The sequence below is a fragment of the Oncorhynchus mykiss genome, chromosome 20 (genome assembly GCF_013265735.2).
Source record: "Oncorhynchus mykiss isolate Arlee chromosome 20, USDA_OmykA_1.1, whole genome shotgun sequence".
NCBI lineage: Eukaryota > Metazoa > Chordata > Actinopteri > Salmoniformes > Salmonidae > Oncorhynchus > Oncorhynchus mykiss.
The window spans coordinates 9,675,283-9,694,733 of record NC_048584.1 but is presented as its reverse complement, the minus strand read 5'-3'; the positions used below and the strand labels follow the sequence as shown (position 1 = coordinate 9,694,733).

The window sequence follows — 19,451 nt, the reverse complement described above, 5'->3', positions numbered from 1 at the left end:
AGGCTCTCGGACGAGTCCTGTCTCATTGTTATAGCCGCTGAAGAGATGGGAAGTGAGGGTGTCCTTCAGTATCGCAAGGAATCAATTTCTGGTTTCCAGGGGACCATTCACACCTGTGCACACACCGTGTTACCCTTTCAGGGACTCAGACTGCCAGTAAGGGTTTCCTTCGGTCGTCAGTGTCCTGAGCCGCCATTAGAAATGACAATTGGGGACTGTAATTGTGTGGGATCACCTGTGGAAACAGACTCCCAATGGAGGAGGACATAGTGAAGCTGTGGAGATAGACACTAAATGGAGTTTGAGTCACCTTCAGCATGGGCCATATCTACCTGGCAAAGTTTTGTCAACTGTAATTGACTATCTAGGTTGTGACGGTGTTGAATTGACGTAAAGCCATATTGTTTTACTTTTACTTCACACATTAGAGAGTACTCTCTAGTCACATCCTGCAGAATACCCCATAGGTGCGTTCTCCAATAAATATGTTCGGAGAGAAAGAAAGACTCCATGCAAATATGTTCAGAGAGAGAGAGAGAGGGGCTGCATGCCTCCAGAGCAGGTCAAAAAAAGGAAGTAATTTGCAATGTTGCGACGAGGGACATTCATTTATTTTTCATCACTTTGCCACCAAGACATCTTGACAATTGGAATTGTGAGGAGGAGTGCATATGGAGGACGGGCTAGGATGCTGGGGCTGGGGACAAAGAAGGCTCATCTTTAACTGAGAAGTGTGTTCCAAGCTGACTGTGGACACCTGAGTGTTTAGACTGCAGTTAGGGCCCTACAGGACAGCTAAAAGCAATGCAGGCCCAGCTAGCACATAAAGTTCTGAGAACTATATTTTACTTAGAGCCTGGTGAGAGAGAGAACATGTGTTCAGAGAACATTAAGAAACAGTGTTCATTTGTTGGAATTTCAGTACTTCAGCATAACGTTTTATGCAGGTTTCTTCATGGTTCTATGTAAAGTCATGTTCTCAGAACATTACGCAAACACAAGAAGACATAAGTAACTAGGGCTGTAACCGTACACGTCATCATACCAAACCGTTCGGTACGGGGACTTCGGTTCGAACTGTGAACCAGAATGAATACATCATAAAAAAATAAACACTAAGCAGCCTACGCTGCATTGTATGCCATTGCCTCATGAGTAGATTTGAGCCGAAAAAACACTGGACTATTCCATTAAAACTACTACAGCCTATGCACATGTTGCAATCAAAATTTGAATCTTAAATGACCCTTTTGACCCTTTTGTGAGGATCAGCAGGGAACAGTAGATGGCAAGGGGTGGGATCGATAAACCAGATTTGGAGGATCCTCTATTATCGTTTAAATGTCCAGTTTGGGAACATTTTGGAATCACAGTCGATTACAACGACGATGGACAGAGACTTGTGGATAAAAAGTTTATAGTATGTTCTCCACTGCTCAATGAAAATAGCATATGCTGAGTGGCGCATGTAGCTTGTTGTTGATGTCGGCCAATCACAAGTCATCAAAGCACCACTACAGTTATAAAGCCTCTGTGTGTGGCAAAGCAAGTTAGGAAATTATCTCATCAATGGAAGATGGATGTAACCACGCCAGCCCAGGACCTCTACATCCTGCTTCTTCATCTGCAGGATCGTCTGAGATGGGGTGGAGGGGTGCTGAGGAGTATTTCTGTCTGTAATAAAAATTAAAAATAATTCTGATTGGCTGGGCCTGGCTGCCAAGTGGGTGGGCCTATGCCCTCCCAGGCCCACCCATGGCTGCACCCCTGCCCAGTCGTGAAATCCATAGATTAGAGCCTAATGAATTTATTTAAATGGACTGATTTCCTTATATGAACTGTAAATCAATAAAATCTTTCAACTTGTTGCATTCGTATTTTTGTTCAGTATAGGTAACATCTTGCTATCATGGAAAGGCTAATACCTGTCTTTGTGGAAAGATCACCCTGATTAACTCTTTAGTCGTATCCCAGTTTCTCTTTGCTTATGGCCCTTCCTACACCTAACGATTTTATTTTTATATTAAAAGTGCAAAAAATATAAAATTTTATTTTGAACTCCAGGTCAGACAAAATTAAACGGGCCTATTTATATAATAAATAAGAATTCGGAAGGCAGAACTGATAAGATATTAAATCAATCGACTCACTAAAGGCTTCAGTCATTCAAAGCTATACTTAAATCTGAACTGGTTCTCTAGCAGAATAGTAAGAATGGCTTACCCGTGTTCAAGAATGGCCCTTTTCCCAGATTACAACCTCTCACTTTCGGTTATTTGAAAGTGTAATGATTTCCAAAATAGTGCTTTTTTTAAAACAAGCCATGGAAAGTTAGTTGCAATTGCAGTTTAATCCACCAGAAAAGACAGAACAAATATTACAACTAATATAAAAATATACTTATTTTTTTGTAATCTTTGTAAATTATATGATAAATAGGACTAGTGGAGTTGTCACAATGAGGCTAACAAAAATAAATAGAAATGTCTGCTCCATCCAAAATTACAACCAACTAATTGCAGCATTACCGCAAAAATGGAAGAGGCAAGTGGAAGGGGGGAAAAGTAAGGAAGTTATCTGTCGGCTCTGCATTAAAGACCAAAATTGGTTGAAGAAAATTGTGAAAAAAATCAAGTATACCAGTTTCATTTAAGGACCAAAAAATTGACAGCTGTGCCATACAGATTGCAAAATAGTTGAGAAGAGATTTTCAATGTTCCAGTTCCATGGCACATGGTTTATGTGCCATGGTTTACTGATACAAAAAAACAACGCCGGATTCAAAACATTGAGTTTTTTAATTTAAACTATTATACAATATTCTTGCAACCAATATGTTATATACAGTGAACAAGTATTTGATAACCTGCAAAATCGGCAGTGTTTCCTACTTACAAAGCATGTAGAGGTCTGTAATTTTTTATCATAGGTACACTTCAACTGTGAGAGACGGAACATAAAACAAAAATCCAGAAAATCACATTGTATGATTTTTAAGTAATTAATTTGCATTTTATTGCATGACATAAGTATTTGATACATCAGAAAAGCAGAACTTAATATTTGGTACAGAAACCTTTGTTTGCAATTACAGAGATCATAGGTTTCCTGTAGTTCTTGACCAGGTTTGCACACACTGCAGCAGGGATTTTGGCCCACTCTTCCATACAGACCTTCTCCAGATCCTTCAGGTTTCAGGGCTGTCGGTGGGCAATACGGACTTTCAGCTCCCTCCAAAGATTTTCTATTGGGTTCAGGTCTGGAGACTGGCTAAGCCACTCCAAGACCTTGAGATGCTTCTTACGGAGCCACTCCTTAGTTGCCCTGGCTGTGTGTTTCAGGTCGATGTCATGCTGGAAGACCCAGCCACGACCCATCTTCAATGCTCTTACTGAGGGAAGGAGGTTGTTGGCCAAGATCTCGCGATACATGGCCCCATCCATCCTCCCCTCAATACGGTGCAGTCGTTCTGTCCCCTTTGCAGAAAAGCATCCCCAAAGAATGATGTTTCCACGTCCATGCTTCATGGTTGGGATGGTGTTCTTGGGGTTGTACTCATCCTTCTTCCTCCAAACACAGCGAGTGGAGTTTAGACCAAAAAGCTATATTTTTGTCTCATCAGACCACATGACCTTCTCCCATTCCTCCTCTGGATCATCCAGATGGTCATTGGCAAACTTCAGACGGGCCTGGACATGCGCTGGCTTGAGCAGGGGGACCTTGCGGTTGGAGTCTGTTTGATTGAGTGTGTGGACAGGTGTCTTTTATACAGGTAACGAGTTCAAACAGGTGCAGTTAATACAGGTAATGAGTGGAGAACAGGAGGGCTTCTTAAAGAAAAACGAATAGGTCTGTGAGAGCTGGAATTCTTACTGGTTGATAGGTGATCAAATACTTATGTCATGCAATATAATGCAAATTAATTACTTAAAACCTGTTAAGGATATGGCAGACATACGCCCCCTTTGGAGAGATTGGGTACCCCTAGTAAACTGGAAAAAAAATCTGTCAAAAATTGCTAATATATGCAAATAAAAATTATTATTGGATAGAAAACACTCTAAAGATTCTAAAACCGTTGGAATTATGTCTGTAAGTATAGCAGAACTCACAGGGCAGGCATTCTTCCAAACTAGTTTTTGTGGCCATGAAAGTTGGAGCAACTTTGACGTCATGGCCCCCACCCTTCCCAACCAGCTATGATTCTGGGGACACTTTCTATCTCTTCCGCTAGATGTCCTCTTTCATTAGAGCTTCAAATCGTTCAAATCCCGCGAGAATTGACCCTATGGGAGTGAAATTAGTGCGTGCCACGAGAGAATAGGCTGTGCGTATGGGCGCGAATTGGTCCCAGCCATTCCTTTGTTTCCAGCACTCAAGAGAAGGGCAGACGATGGCCGATTGAATTGAAGTTTGTTTTGCATGTCTAAAACATCATAAAGCTTGCTTCTGCACTTAGTTTGACCTGTTTAGTCGACATATAATGTGTAATTTTGAAGTTTTGATGCGCAACTTATCCGGACCAGAGGACGTTTTGGGTGCATTTCAGCTGATGTTATTAGCAGTAGCTAATACAAAGACGCAAGACTTGAAACCAAACGATGTATTGGGTAAGTATGAAGCCTTCCAGAACATTCTGAACGAAGACCATCGAAGGTAAGGGAATATTTATGCTTAAATCTGTGTTTCTGTTGACTCCAACATTACGTGGAAATGTAGCTTGGAACTGAGCGCTGTCTCAGTATATGGAATAGTGTGCGATTTCTGTAACGTTAAAAATAAATCTAACACAGCGGTTGCATAAAGAAGCAGTGTATCTTTCTAACTATATGTAGAACATGTATATTTAGTCAAAGTTTATGATGTCTATTTACGTTATCTTGCCGCGCTACATAGATTTCCTGCGGGCATTTTTGAGTAATTTCTGAAGGTGAACTCACTGTAAATGGACATTTATGGATATAAATGGCATATTATTGAAAAAAAAAATATGTACTGTGTAATATGTCATATTACTGTCATCTGATGAAGATTTTCAAAAGGTTAGTGAGCGATTTATTTTTTAATCCTGCGTTTGTTGATTGCATGTTTTGGCTATTGAAATGAGCTGTGTCTGGTGGTGGTTTTACATATATATGTGCTATGTTTTCGCCGTAAAACATTTTAGAAATCTGACTTGCTGGCTAGATGAACAAGGTGTTTATCTTTCATTTGAGCTATTGGACTTGTTAATGTGTGGAGGTTAAATATTTTTAAGAATATTTTTGCGTTCCATGCGCCACCGTTTCAGCTGAACGTGGGAGGGTTGATCCCCAATTGGGAACCAGTATCGTAGACAGGTTAAAAATCATGCAATGTGATTTTCTGTTGAAGTGTACCTATGATAAAAAATACAGACCTCTACATGCTTTGTAAGTAGGAAAAACTGCAAAATAGGCAGTGTATCAAATACTTGTACTCCCCACTATATATGGGAAGTACAACCGTCCCAGCTCTACACATTGTGCTGTGAAGAGACAGAATCAGTAGATAATTTGTTTTTGGTACTGTCCATATGTAGCTTGTATTTGGTCTCAGGTTCAGGAATGGCTGGAATTGCAACAATGTTCAGGAATTGCAACATTTACCTGGAGTTAACTCTGCAAATAACCCTACTAGTCTGAAAAGTCATAGTCAATCGATCAATAATATAATATTACTCTTAGCAAAAATGCTTCTTTAAATTACAATCTGTTAGAAATTATGAGAATAGAACGTTTCAAAGCTTTTGTGAAACAGCACAGTTGAAAATAGAAAGCAAAACTGTATGTGTTCTGAGATAGATGAGAGGGGTTGAGTGGAGCTGAAGGATGGGACTAAAAACAAACAAAAGATAACTGTTGTAACTGTCCATAAAATGTATATAGTATGTATGAGCTGGAAGTAGAAGCCTAGGTGTTGTTGTCTATTACTTTACTCCAATTAGGGGAGGAGAGGTAGGATTAGGAAAAAATTATAGAGGAAACATATATACAATATACAGTATACAGTACCAGTCAAAGGTTTGGGCATGCCTACTCATTCAAGGGTGTGCAAAGCTGTCATCAAGGCAACGGGTGGCTACTCTGAAGAATCTCAAATATAAAATATATTTGGATTTGTTTAACACTTTTTTGGTTACTACATGATTCCATATGTGTCATTTCATGGTGTTGATGTCTTCACTATTATTCTACAATGTAGAAAACAAAGACCCTGGAATGAGTAGGTGTGTCCAAACTTTTGAATGGTACTGTATATATACAGTGCCTTGCGAAAGTATTCGGCCCCCTTGAACTTTGCGACCTTTTGCCACATTTCAGGCTTCAAACATAAAGATATAAAACTGTATTTTCTTGTGAAGAATCAACAACAAGTGGGACACAATCATGAAGTGGAACGACATTTATTGGATATTTCAAACTTTTTTAACAAATCAAAACCTGAAAAATTGGGCGTGCAAAATTATTCAGCCCCCTTTAGTTAATACTTTGTAGTGCCACCTTTTGCTGCGATTACAGCTGTAAGTCGCTTGGGGTATGTCTCTATCAGTTTTGCACATCGAGAGACTGACATTTTTTCCCATTCCTCCTTGCAAAACAGCTCGAGCTCAGTGAGGTTGGATGGAGAGCATTTGTGAACAGCAGTTTTCAGTTCTTTCCACAGATTCTCGATTGGATTCAGGTCTGGACTTTGACTTGGCCATTCTAACACCTGGATATGTTTATTTTTGAACCATTCCATTGTAGATTTTGCTTTATGTTTTGGATCATTGTCTTGTTGGAAGACAAATCTCCGTCCCAGTCTCAGGTCTTTTGCAGACTCCATCAGGTTTTCTTCCAGAATGGTCCTGTATTTGGCTCCATCCATCTTCCAATCAATTTTAACCATCTTCCCTGTCCCTGCTGAAGAAAAGCAGGCCCAAACCATGATGCTGCCACCACCATGTTTGACAGTGGGGATGGTGTGTTCAGCTGTGTTGCTTTTACGCCAAACATAACGTTTTGCATTGTTGCCAAAAAGTTCCATTTTGGTTTCATCTGACCAGAGCACCTTCTTCCACATGTTTGGTGTGTCTCCCAGGTGGCTTGTGGAAAACTTTAAACTACACTTTTTATGGATATCTTTAAGAAATGGCTTTCTTCTTGCCACTCTTCCATAAAGGCCAGATTTGTGCAATATACGACTGATTGTTGTCCTATGGAAAGAGTCTCCCACCTCAGCTGTAGATCTCTGCAGTTCATCCAGAGTGATCATGGGCCTCTTGGCTGCATCTCTGATCAGTCTTCTCCTTGTATGAGCTGAAAGTTTAGAGGGACGGCCAGGTCTTGGTAGATTTGCAGTGGTCTGATACTCCTTCCATTTCAATATTATCGCTTGCACAGTGCTCCTTGGGATGTTTAAAGCTTGGGAAATCTTTTTGTATCCAAATCCGGCTTTAAACTTCTTCACAACAGTATCTCGGACCTGCCTGGTGTGTTCCTTGTTCTTCATGATGCTCTCTGCGCTTTTAACGGACCTCTGAGACTGTCACAGTGCAGGTGCATTTATACGGAGACTTGATTACACACAGGTGGATTGTATTTATCATCATTAGTCATTTAGGTCAACATTGGATCATTCAGAGGTCCTCACTGAGGACCTCTGGAGAGAGTTTGCTGCACTGAAAGTAAAGGGGCTGAATAATTTTACACGCCCAATTTTTCAGTTTTTGATTTGTTAAAAAAGTTTGAAATATCCAATAAATGTCGTTTCACTTCATGATTGTGTCCCACTTGTTGTTGATTCTTAACAAAAAAATACAGTTTTATATCTTTATGTTTGAAGCCTGAAATGTGGCAAAAGGTCGCAAAGTTCAAGGGGGCCGAATACTTTCGCAAGGCACTGTATATATTGTATATATATATATATATATATATATATATATATATATATATATATATACACACATACATACACACACATATATATGGGGGATTGGAACTGATGCAGACAATTACATTGATAGAAGCCACAATTTATTTGCAGTATTAAAGCTGATCCACTCCCTAAAAAAATAAAGCGAAGTAAAGGTGTTGACCCTCCACATCTATCAACACAACTTGAGCACTGGCCTAGCCACTCTTAAATATCACCTGGGCAAGCGCAGGTGAAACGCCTTCCGACTAACACATACTAACTAACAAGGTGACACCAATTGGTGCGCCCAACCTGCTAAAGTGATATACAGTACGTGCTAAAGTCAAACCTTAAAAAATAAATGGAAAAACCGAAACCTGTAACAGTGACTCTATCTTCTATTGTATTCCAGATTGCGGAGACTTCAAATGCGTTCCTGAATCGAATGTTGAACAGGGACACCATCACAAGAATAACATATAAAAGTAAGTAGAATTGCACATGTAGACTATAACGGAAAACACATTGGAACGTCAAAGAATAGCTACAGAATCTGCAGTAGACAGGTCCTTTCTCCAGAAGGCTACCAGGCAGAGGCAACTAGGGCTGCTGGATAGCCATATTGGAAATGGCTGCTGAGGTCATCTGGGGCAACGGTTGAGAAGAGAGGCCCATAATTGGATTAATGGGATTGAGAAGAGACTGAATAAACACAGTGACCCCCAGTGGATTGGAGGTCTCAGAAGCTGTCATAAACTCACACACACACACACACACACACACACATACACACACACACACACACACACACACACACACATATTTATATATATATATATATATATATATATATACATAGTTACACACCGCCCCCTCAACCTCAGGAGTCCTTCGGCATACCCTTCTCTAAGCCTGCAGCTCTGCTTGCCCAGGCCATGTAATTTTCAAATCCCTCTCCACGCACCCACACACATGCACACCCACACCCACACACACAGCATCCGAATGGAATTATTAATGCCGACACGGCTACCAGAGATGTGTGATAGCGGAGCGGGAGTAGCAGGACTGCAGGAGCAGGTTTAGTGAGGTGGTAATGGAATAGAACATGATTGATGTTCACAGATTAAGGATTGGCTTTTTTGTTTTTCTTTACCTTTCAGGGTGTCTATATCTTACCTGTAGGGTAGGGGCTGGTGAGCATGCTGATGTTTGTTGTTCTAGTCTAGATAGATATGCTGTATGAATGTGAATAGCATCTAAAGTTCTAGTGCCAGTCTACATTAGCATAGAGGGAGCAGCTACTGTGACCTCGTCACAACAAACAAAGTGCAGTTGGCTCCCATTTATTATAAACTGAAACCACAACAGATGACAACATATTGAGAGTGTGTTAGCAGAGTGTGGAGAGATAGAGAGACCAAGGGAGAGATGGTGACAGAGATGGAAAGAGAGAGAGAATAATGGAGAGAGGGATAGACAGAAAGAGCGAGGAGGGGAGAGCGAGAGAGAGATGCAGTAATTCTAATTACATTCCTGACGAGGGAAGTACTTTGCATAAAAGGGGTTTGTGATGCAGTCTGCTATACCAACAGCCTGTCAAGCAGTTGGAGGGAAACCAGCTCGATGTGAAATGAGCAATCTGCAAAACGTGTACATGCAAATGACAAACACACTGGTTAGAGTGGATGTAATGTAATGTGTTTTGAGACTGGAAGACAAATATGTAATGTAAATTCAAAACAAAATTAGCTTGAGAGGACATGAAATGTGATTGATACAAGTCTACAATACAGTGTTCTACAATTCTGGACCTAGGGACCCACAGGAGGTGCAGGGTTTTGTTTCAGCCTAGCACAAATGCATCGAATTCAACTAATAAGTGCTTGGGTTGGACCTGAGCTAGGACACAAGCATTCTTACCCTGTAGCTCTCCAGGCCCAGGACTGAAGAAATCTGCTATAATGACATGTTAAGATGTTTTATTGAATTCTAACCTGTCTATCTTGCCCATCTCCAGATGATGCGTATCTACTGACGGGCCTGAACATCGAGGAGATTTACCCAGAAACCTCTAGTTTCATCACGTACGACGGATCCATGACCATCCCGCCGTGCTTTGAGACGGCCACGTGGATCCTGATGAACAAGCCAGTGTACATCACACGGATGCAGGTCCGTCTCTAAAGTAGCTCCTTACTGCTTAGATACACTCTTAGAAAAAAAGTGTTCTTTGAGGAGGGAGAGGGTTCTACCAAGAACTGTTTTCATCCTAAGAACCATTTTTTAAATAAAGTGTGTTTACCTCAGTGTTTAAAATTTAACATCAGGAGTTTGAGTAATCTGCTAAATTTAAAAAGATATATGTGAGAATGTTTTAAACTGTACCTGTGGGAATATTTCTACAAGAATCAGGTATTCCCATTTTACATATACAGTACTGACATAGTTGATATCTTTGCCATTTCTGTCTTTCAAATAAGTGTTTTCTGTGATTTTATTGAGCAGAGAATAGGAGAATAGCAGGCAGTCTGAGTGAACTAACTCTGTATGTGGTGTAATAACCAGAGATGAGTGTAATTGTGTAATTTTTACTCTTTCTAGAGAAAAACACTCAAATCCACACCCATCATTTTTCCAAGTATGCTTTATTGCAGGTTCATTTTCAGAATTGGTTGTTTCATTATCTGTATTTTTGCATGGACATTGATTGGTTGGTTAATCTTATGCAACACAAAGATAAATAATAGGTACATTTTTATAAACTAATCCAATCTGTTAGTAGTTGGACTTATTGCACCTGAGATGGTAGTTCCAGTTTATATGATTTAGGTAGTCTCTGTTAGGAATCTTCTCTATCCTAGCAGTCATTCTGAATGCAGGTTGCGGGTAATTAAAAGTTTAAATTGTTGCATATCCTAACTTCGGTTGGATTCCAATTTGAATTACACAACACTTTCAAATCAAGTTTTCTTGGTCACATACACGTGTTTAGCAGATGTTATTGCGGGTGTAGTGAAATGCTTGGGTTTCTAGCTCCGACAGTGCAGTAATATCTAACAAGTAATATCTAACAATTCCACAACATATACCCAATACACACAAATCTAAGAATGGTTGTTGTCCTTGATGATCTTTTTGGCCTTCCTGTGACATCAGGTGCTGTAGGTGGCCTGGGGGGTAGGTCGTTTTCCCCAGGTGATGCTTGGGCAGACTGCACCACCCTCCGGAGAGCCCTGTGGTTGTGGGCGGTGCAGTTACCATACCAGGCGGTGATACAGTCTGACAAGATGCTCTCAATTGTACATCTGTAAAAGTTTGTGAGAGTTTTAGGTGCCAAGCCAAATTTATTCAGCCTCCTGAGGTGAGATATGTACAGTATAGGGGTAAGGTGATTAGGCATCAGGATGAATGATAAACATAGTATCATCAGCGTAAATTAAGATTGTATATGAGTTTGTGTCGGTATAAATGTGTGTGCATGTTATGTGTGTGTTGAAGTGTCAGTGTGTGTGAGTGTGTGGAGTCCTGTGATTATGCATTGAGACTATACAGAATAATGTGTAAATACAAGGGTCAACTCAGTCTGTGTCGGCATTTTGGTTGTTATTTAGCAATGTTATGGCTTGGGGATAGAAGCTGTTCAGCAGCCTGTTGGTGTCATTCTTGTTGCACCAGTACCCCTTGCCATGCGAAAGCAGAGAGAATAGTCTATGGCTTGGGTGGCTGGAGTCTTTAACGATTTTCCGGGCCTTCCTTTCACACCGCCTGATATAGAGGTCCTGGATGTCAGGGAGCTCGGCCCAGTGATGAAGGTCAGCGTGGCGGAGGTGATGTTGCCTACCCTCATTACCTGGGGTCGGCCAGTTAGGAAGTCCAGGATCCATTTGCAGAGGGAGGTGTTCAGTCACAGGGTCCAAAGCTTGGAGACAATGGTGTTGAACACTGAGCTGTAGTCAATGAACAGCATTCTCACTTATATTATCTATGTGGGTGAGGGCAGTCTGTAGTGCAATTAAGACTGCGTCATCTATGGATCTGTTGGGGCAGTATGCAAATTGCAGTAGGTCTAGGGTGTCTGAGATGATAGAGTTGCCATAACCATTCTGACTACAGATATGAGTGCTACAGGGCGGTAGTCATTGTGGCATGAAGCCTTAGAGTTCTTGCGAACAGGAATGATGGTAGTCATTTTAAATCATGGGGATTACAGACTGGGACAAGGACAGGCTGATCTCTGCATGCTCTGAGAACGTGCCCCAGAATACCGTCCAGTCCCGCCTTGCGAGAGCTGACTTGATTTAAAGACCTTACTCACATCAGCCTCGGGGAGAGAGATCACCCAGTACTCTGGTTCGGTGGGGGCCCTCACGCATGGTATGGTGCTGGTGGTGTTGTCGAAATGGGCATAAAATGTGTTGAATTTGTCTGGTAGAGAGGCATCGTTGGGCAGATCACGACTGGGTCTTCCTTAGTAATGGTGGACTGTCGCCCCTGTCACATGCGACTGGCATCGGAGCCTGCGTAATAAGATTCCCCTTTATTCTTATATTGTCTTTCTGCTCGTTTGATGACTCTGCAGAGGTCGTAGCAGGAATTATTGTACTTGTTCCTGTCCTCAGCCGTTGTCTGTGATGGCCCTGTGTGTGGTAGCCCTGCACTTTAGTTAGCTTTTCGATGTTAACGGCGGAGTCTTGGAACATACAGTTAAAGTTGGAAGTTAACATACACCTTAGCCACATGCATTTAAACTCAGTTTTTCACAATTTCTGACATTTAATCCTAGTAAAAATACCCTGTCTTAGGTCAGTTAAGATCACCACTTTATTTAAAGAATGTGAAATGTCAGAATAATAGTAGAGATAATTATTTATTTCAGCTTTTATTTCTTTCATCACATTCCCAGTGGGTCAGAAGTTTACATACACTCAAGTAGTATTTGGCAGCATTGCCTTTAAATTGTTTAACTTGGGTCAAACGTTTCGGGTAACCTTCCACAAGCTTCCCCCACAGTACGTTGGGTGAATTTTGGCCCATTCCTCCTGACAGAGCTGGTGTAATTAAGTCAGATTTGTAGGCCTCCTTGCTCAAACACACGTTTTCTATAGGATTGAGGTTAGGGCTTTGTGATGGCCACTCCAATACCATGACTTTTGCCATTTTTCCACAACTTTGGAAGTATACTTGGAAGACCCATTTGTGACCAAGCTTTAACCTCCTGACTAATGTCTTGAGATGTTGCTTCAATATATCCACATAATTTTCCTCCTCATGATGCCATGTATTTTGTGAAGTGCACCAATCTCTCCTGCAGCAAAGCACCCCCACAACATGATGCTGCCATCCCAGTGCTTCATGGTTGGGATGGTGTTCTTCGGCTTGCAAGCCTCCCTCTTTTTCCTCCAAACATAACGATGGTCATTATGACCAAACAATTCTATTTTTGTTTCATCAAACCAGAGAACATTTCTCAAAAAATAATTATCTTTGTCCCCATGTGCAGTTGCAAACCGTAGTCTAGCTTTTTTATGGCGGTTTTGGAGCAGTGGCTTCTTCCTTGCTGAGCGGCCTTTCAGGTTATGTCGATATCGGACTCGTTTTACTGTGGATATAAATACTTTGTACCTGTTTCCTCTAGCATCTTCACAAGGTCCATTGCTGTTGTTCTGGGATCGATTTGCACTTTTCGCACCGAAGTACGTTCATCTCTAGGAGACAGAACGCGTCTCCTTCCTAAGCGGTATGACAGCAGCATGGTCCTATGGTGTTAATACTTGCGTACTATTGTTTGTACAGATGAACGGCATAATCTCTGATTCTGATGACCATTTCTCAACAGAGCGAGTCTCAGATTCTTCCTGTTTGAGCTACTGCTTTTAAACAGAAAGCAGGAGTACGGAGTTATGACCTGATTTTCCAATTGGGGGACGAGGGAGGGCCTTGTATGCTTGCTTGTGGGTAGAGTAACAGTGAGGTAGAGAACCCTCTGCAAAGGGTTCTACCTAGCACTAAAAAGGGTTCCACTATATGGTTCTACTTAGCCATTTTTTTAAGAGTGTACATAAGACTGTCGGACAGCAATTCTGTTCCTTCACATTTATTTTTCTCCCAATAAACTGAAATAAAGTCCCTTTTCTTAACTTCTGTTCCACTCTCTTCTCTTCTTTTTATTTCTCCTCTGCGCTGCTCTGCTCTGCATTGCTCTCCTCTCCTTTTGTTCCTTCCATTACTTACTCTTCCTTTCCATCTTCTTTACCCCTCTTTTTGTTCATGAATCCCCCTTCCCTCTCATCCTCTCTCCTCTCCAGATGCACTCCTTACGGCTGTTGAGTCAGAACCAGCCGTCTCAGATCTTCCTGAGTATGAGCGACAACGTTCGCCCGGTTCAACCGCTGAACAACCGCTGCATCCGGACTAACATCAACTTCAGCATGCAGGGCAAAGACTGTCCCAACAACAGGGCCCAGAAGCTCCAGTACCGAGGTAAACAATGCTCAAGTCCACCCGCCACCGCCATTTTGTTAGTAATGTATTTAGGTCCGACTAGCAGACACATACAAAATGTCGGTGAAGGAGTCATGGACATTTACCTTGGTCATTTTCCATATGTCTGCTTGTGGCCCTCAAAGGTATTAACTACCTGAAGCATAGTCTTAAGCCTTACATTTTTATAGATTTTAAAGAGTAAATGTACATTACTTATAGTGATATTATAGCAATATTTCCAACACAAGTGTTGGAACGGCCGAATGTGTGAGCCCTACTTCATAACTACAAAGCCAGCTCAGCATCTCAGTGTTATTCAGGGACTCTGCATGCAGTCTGTTTACCATCTCCTCTCCTCTGTTTCAGCCAATATATCTGGGCAACTGCTGCACAAAATGTGAATTTTACACCTGAAGCGTAAATACAGTGAGGGCAAGAGGTAACCCCCATTATTCATTGTATTATTTTTCCAGGATCTACTGTAATGTAGCCAGACTGTTCTTTTCTCTTATCCTCTTATCCTCTTATCCTCGCTCTCAGATGAAATTCTTATTCTGTGCAGCAGTTGTTGAGAGATTGAAACACACACACACACACACACACACACACACACACACAAATGTGAGTACACATACACACTTTACCCACACACATTTACCCACACACACACCCCTACTGTACCCTTCCAACCCACCCCCAGAGAGTAAACAGAAGCAGTACAATAGCAGCAGGGCTGCCTCGTCTTTAATTACACTAGTTGTACTTGTTTAAATATGTAAATATCTCCAAGGTGAGGCAGAAGGGGAATAAAGTATAATTTAAATGGGAAATGGATCTAATTGGTTATTCATCTAAGGTTAAACCTTGAAGGCAGAGGAAACTCAGCCCCCTCACAGCTAGGTCAGTGGGCTAATTGAATGGGAAATGTGTATTGGGATGCTAGCAGAATGCTAACAGATACTGCAGAAATTCTGTTATTTAGCATACATTGCTAATTTTAACATAAGATAATAAGAATTTGGTGGGTGCTTATATTTGTTCTAATTCACACAAGTGAATTGGAAATGTGTTTTTTTGCATACCCCAACTCTCCCTGAGACTCTCTCACTGAGTGGAGTCTCAGCCAGAGTCAAATGGACACCACCGCACTGTATCTCTGTGGTGCTGGGAATCAAATAAATAAAAACACTACTTGACCATTTACTAATAGAAATGTCTCCCACACTTTTTACATATACACATGACATGTTCAGTGTTTCATGGTCAAGGTTACTTCATTTACTTTACATGCATAATTGTGTCTTCACTAGAGTATACTATTTTATTGATAATAATCCTAACAATGCATTCTGGTCTAAATCCTAACAATGTATTGTCATGTTATGATGAATATTATAGAAGCTGCTGCGTAGCCAGGATAGAAAGGGTTCCATGCTAGATGTGTATTTTGTGTAAAGTGCATATACTGTAAAGTTGTGTTATTCTCACCCTGTCCCTCTCCTCTCTTCCAGTGAATGAGTGGCTGCTAAAGTAGTCTCCCTTGGATGAGCACAGAAACAAGAGTCAAAGACAGACCGAAAGAGAGAGAGAGAGGAACGAGAGAAGGAAGAAAACAACTGGAGTCCGACCAAGGCTGCATCCCATCTAAGATTATTTCATGGCATTGTAAAAAGAGAAAAAAGAAACTGAACATAACCAAGTAAAATACTTTGCGTTGCTTTGCAAAGAGACTACTACTTTTCATACGTACATCGACAACTATTTGTCCAACACATGCTAACACACCCACCCAGTACAAATATATCTATTACGAAACCCGTTTTGATACTGATACTTTTTTGGGAGATAAAAAAAAAATAGTTGAAAACATACAAAAACACGGAAGCATTTCTTTCGTAAAGCCTCTTCACATGAACTGAGTGGGACTTTTAGCCTTTGTACATAGACACCTTGCTACCAGGGGGGGGGATCTTAAGGACTTATTAAGACACTGCCCCTAGTGGTGCAGACAGAGAAGGTATGCAAGGCTCATAGCTGCATCGTCATCACCGTCACCTACAAGGCATGCCGACTGCAACAACCCAAGAGAGCGAGACCTTACATTCTTGCCTTGTAACAGTAGGTCATTACAAAAGGAAAAACGGGAATGGAGCTTCTGTCTAAGGGATGAACCGATGCGTGTCTCGGCCTTTGTTGTACATAGTATAATTATCAGTACTGCTGAAAAAGAAAAATACAAAAACATTTAAAAATATATTAAGAGGATTAAAAAAAAAGAGATGACAAAACTTGAGTATTTTAAACGCTTGGCACACTGAATTCTGGAAGCAGTTCTGAGCTGAAGCCTTTTCTTTCAGTTTTATTGTTTACAATGGTCATACACTGTGTTTGAGTAATGTTATCAGCCCAATAAATGTGTCTGGAAAGTTCACTTTGGAAAATATGCTTCACTTTACACTGTTGTTTCTATGTGCTTATTACATTGTTGCTAATGTACCGGGCTTTGTGCCAAGTTATTCAATGGTGTTAAAGTGGATAAGCTGTGCACATTGGTGAGCGAGCAGACCGGTCTCAACTACAGCAAGAAGCTATACGTCCTCCCCCCTCCTTGTTGATGCTGTGCGTGCTGTGAGTATCATATTTCTGTCTGATGTCTTACACAAGGTACCAGACACCTAACAATCAAGCTAGTACATAGGAAATTATACAGTGATATGTAAAACAAATTGGCCATGCCTTAGAAAGGTTAATGCTGAAAGGTTTTATTCAAAGAGATGGGCATGGAAGCATTGAGGGATAATCAGGATGCCACAATTCCACCAATTCTTTCAATATTCCACAAAATAGGCAAACCATTAACAATGTTCCCTCAGAGTATTGAGACTAATTTTACCTGTACATGCAACACTATCCTATCTGTGTTCTTAGATAAACAGTCGGTTGTGAGTTAGTAAGGGGATTGAACTGTGGATAAACCTTTAGTGGGTGCCTCAATGGTTAGTAGCTTAAGTCTAGTTACATAAAGAAAACAAGATTGAAAATGCAATTGTAGAATCAACCTGACTAACTTTCTGTTACAATTGAAAATGGCAACCAATGATAATGTAATTACCATTATATCACTTTTTAATCCTCAAACAACTCAACGGAGTTTGCGTGCGATAACGTAAAATAAAATCAGAGTATGTTGGCAAAATGCCTTTGCGCTCTCACTCTGTGTGGATGGTGTTGGACTCCTCTGTCATCTTTGACTGCTTCACCTGTAGCGAATCTCACGGAGACTAAGGTACAGCCACTCACACTTGTCATCGAAGCCCTCAGCTCCTGTAGAGGACAATGACCTTGTTAGTCTCAGAGGAAGACAACAGAATAATAACTACAGCACTTCACTGAATGAGACAGATAGGAAAATGACAGATACCAATATGCTACTTTGAAGTTTGACAGTGTTTATACACTCACTGCTTATTATGTATTTGTTCACAGCCTTCTAAGGTTTGAATCCCAGCTTAAGTGTCACCGTGCAAGAACAAGTTTGTAATACTGACCTGCCTGAGAGTTCAGTGCCACAGTGTCTTCTCCCCCACTGCTGAGCTTTGACACATTTGGACTAGAACCATTCCACAGATGATCCATCAGTCCACACAAACATCCCTTCCTGTCAAGAAGAACAGTTCAAAGTGATCAACTTCTTGTTGGAGGGCAGTAGTAACATATCTAATGTCCAAATCAAAGAGATATGAAATAAGACCAATCTGAGAAAGTGCTATTTGAGTGTGAAGGTTGTTCTACCTGTGACATATTATTCAGTCCTACCCAGGCATAAGCAGAGAGGTTCTGGGTCTGCTTTACCATGGAAAGAAGAAGCTGGTATTCTTTCATTCTGTAGACAGCAGCTAGGGTACCGCCATCTCACTTGCAGTAATTCTAAATAAAGAAACATCCATGTTTACATTGATTTTGTACAAGCTTTGACTATGTAGAAATTTGATCATTCTAAATGGAAGACCAATTTTGTTATTTTCAATTCACTTTCAAAACGTCACTGAAAATGGAAGTAATTTGATAATTTGATGCTCTGCAAGTGAGACACTTACCAATGCTTGCTGCCATCCCATTTGTTTCTGCACCAATCGGTAGCAATGGGGTATCTTGCTATCAGGTCCAGTACACACACTTGGACAGATATCTGGAGAGAATTTTATTTTATTTTAATCCCTAGCTCAACACATAACTAACAGATTAGAACAGTCAGTTGAAAATACCGTCTGACAACTCAAAATAAACTGGATTCAAACGGGATTGACCATTAGGGTATCACAATGATGATCATGGGGGATTTTGGTGGACCCCAGTTCCTAGAAGGGTGAGAAGGACACAGGCAAGAACAGACACAGTCATGACTCCCATGGTGATGGATAGAAGATGGTGGTGGTCCTTTGGACTTCTAGTTCTTCCTTTAAACACAATGACACCAAAAAGTGTATTACTCAGAAAAATGCTAACCTTATACCAATGGTCAATAATGGTGGTAATAGTGTGATGGTTTGGGGATGCTTTGCCGCCTCAGGACCTGTGCAACTTGCCTTAATAGAAGGAACCATGAATTCAGAATTCGGATCTGTATCAGAGAATTCTACAGGAGAATGTCAGGCAATCCGTCTGTGAGCTGAAGTGCAGCTGTGTCAAACAGCAAGACAAAGATCCAAAACACAATCAAGTCTACATGAAAATGGCTAAAAAGCAACACATTTAAAGTTTTGGAATGGCCTGGAGACCACACGCTGCATATGTAGTCTCAATCGGAAATTACCTTTGAATGGCGCATTGTCCAAATTCCCAAATCAGATTGAATCCTTGCCAAAATGTAAACTTTTTCTGGCATAGCTCTGTTGATGTCTCACTTTCTTTCTTTTTTTTTACAAAATGTATACGTTCTTATAAAGTCATAAAGACCCTCACAAAAGTCAGAAGTAAGAAACTGAAGTGTCTTCAACCAGAAAGTTTAGAATGTCTTGTCACTCAAAATGTAAGACCTTACAAACAGA

General features: G+C 40.8%; 1 protein-coding gene across 4 annotated transcripts in view; it reads left to right on the top strand.

Annotated features, from left to right (window-relative positions):
* The window catches only part of LOC110498737 (carbonic anhydrase-related protein 10), a 308,840-nt gene extending 292,006 nt beyond the window's left edge, over positions 1–16,834 (top strand). For 2 of the 4 annotated variants that reach the window (XM_036955730.1, XM_036955728.1), the window contains 5 exons: positions 8,330–8,402; positions 9,938–10,092; positions 14,226–14,400; positions 14,770–14,842; positions 15,915–16,834. In XM_036955730.1, the coding sequence (XP_036811625.1) occupies positions 8,330–8,402; positions 9,938–10,092; positions 14,226–14,400; positions 14,770–14,804 (438 nt within the window). In that variant the 3' untranslated portion in view covers positions 14,805–14,842; positions 15,915–16,834. The remainder of the gene's footprint in view (positions 1–8,329; positions 8,403–9,937; positions 10,093–14,225; positions 14,401–14,769; positions 14,843–15,914) is intronic. The other 2 variants (XM_036955731.1, XM_036955729.1) reach the window with 1 other exon arrangement.
* Positions 16,835–19,451: the final 2,617 nt, after the last annotated feature.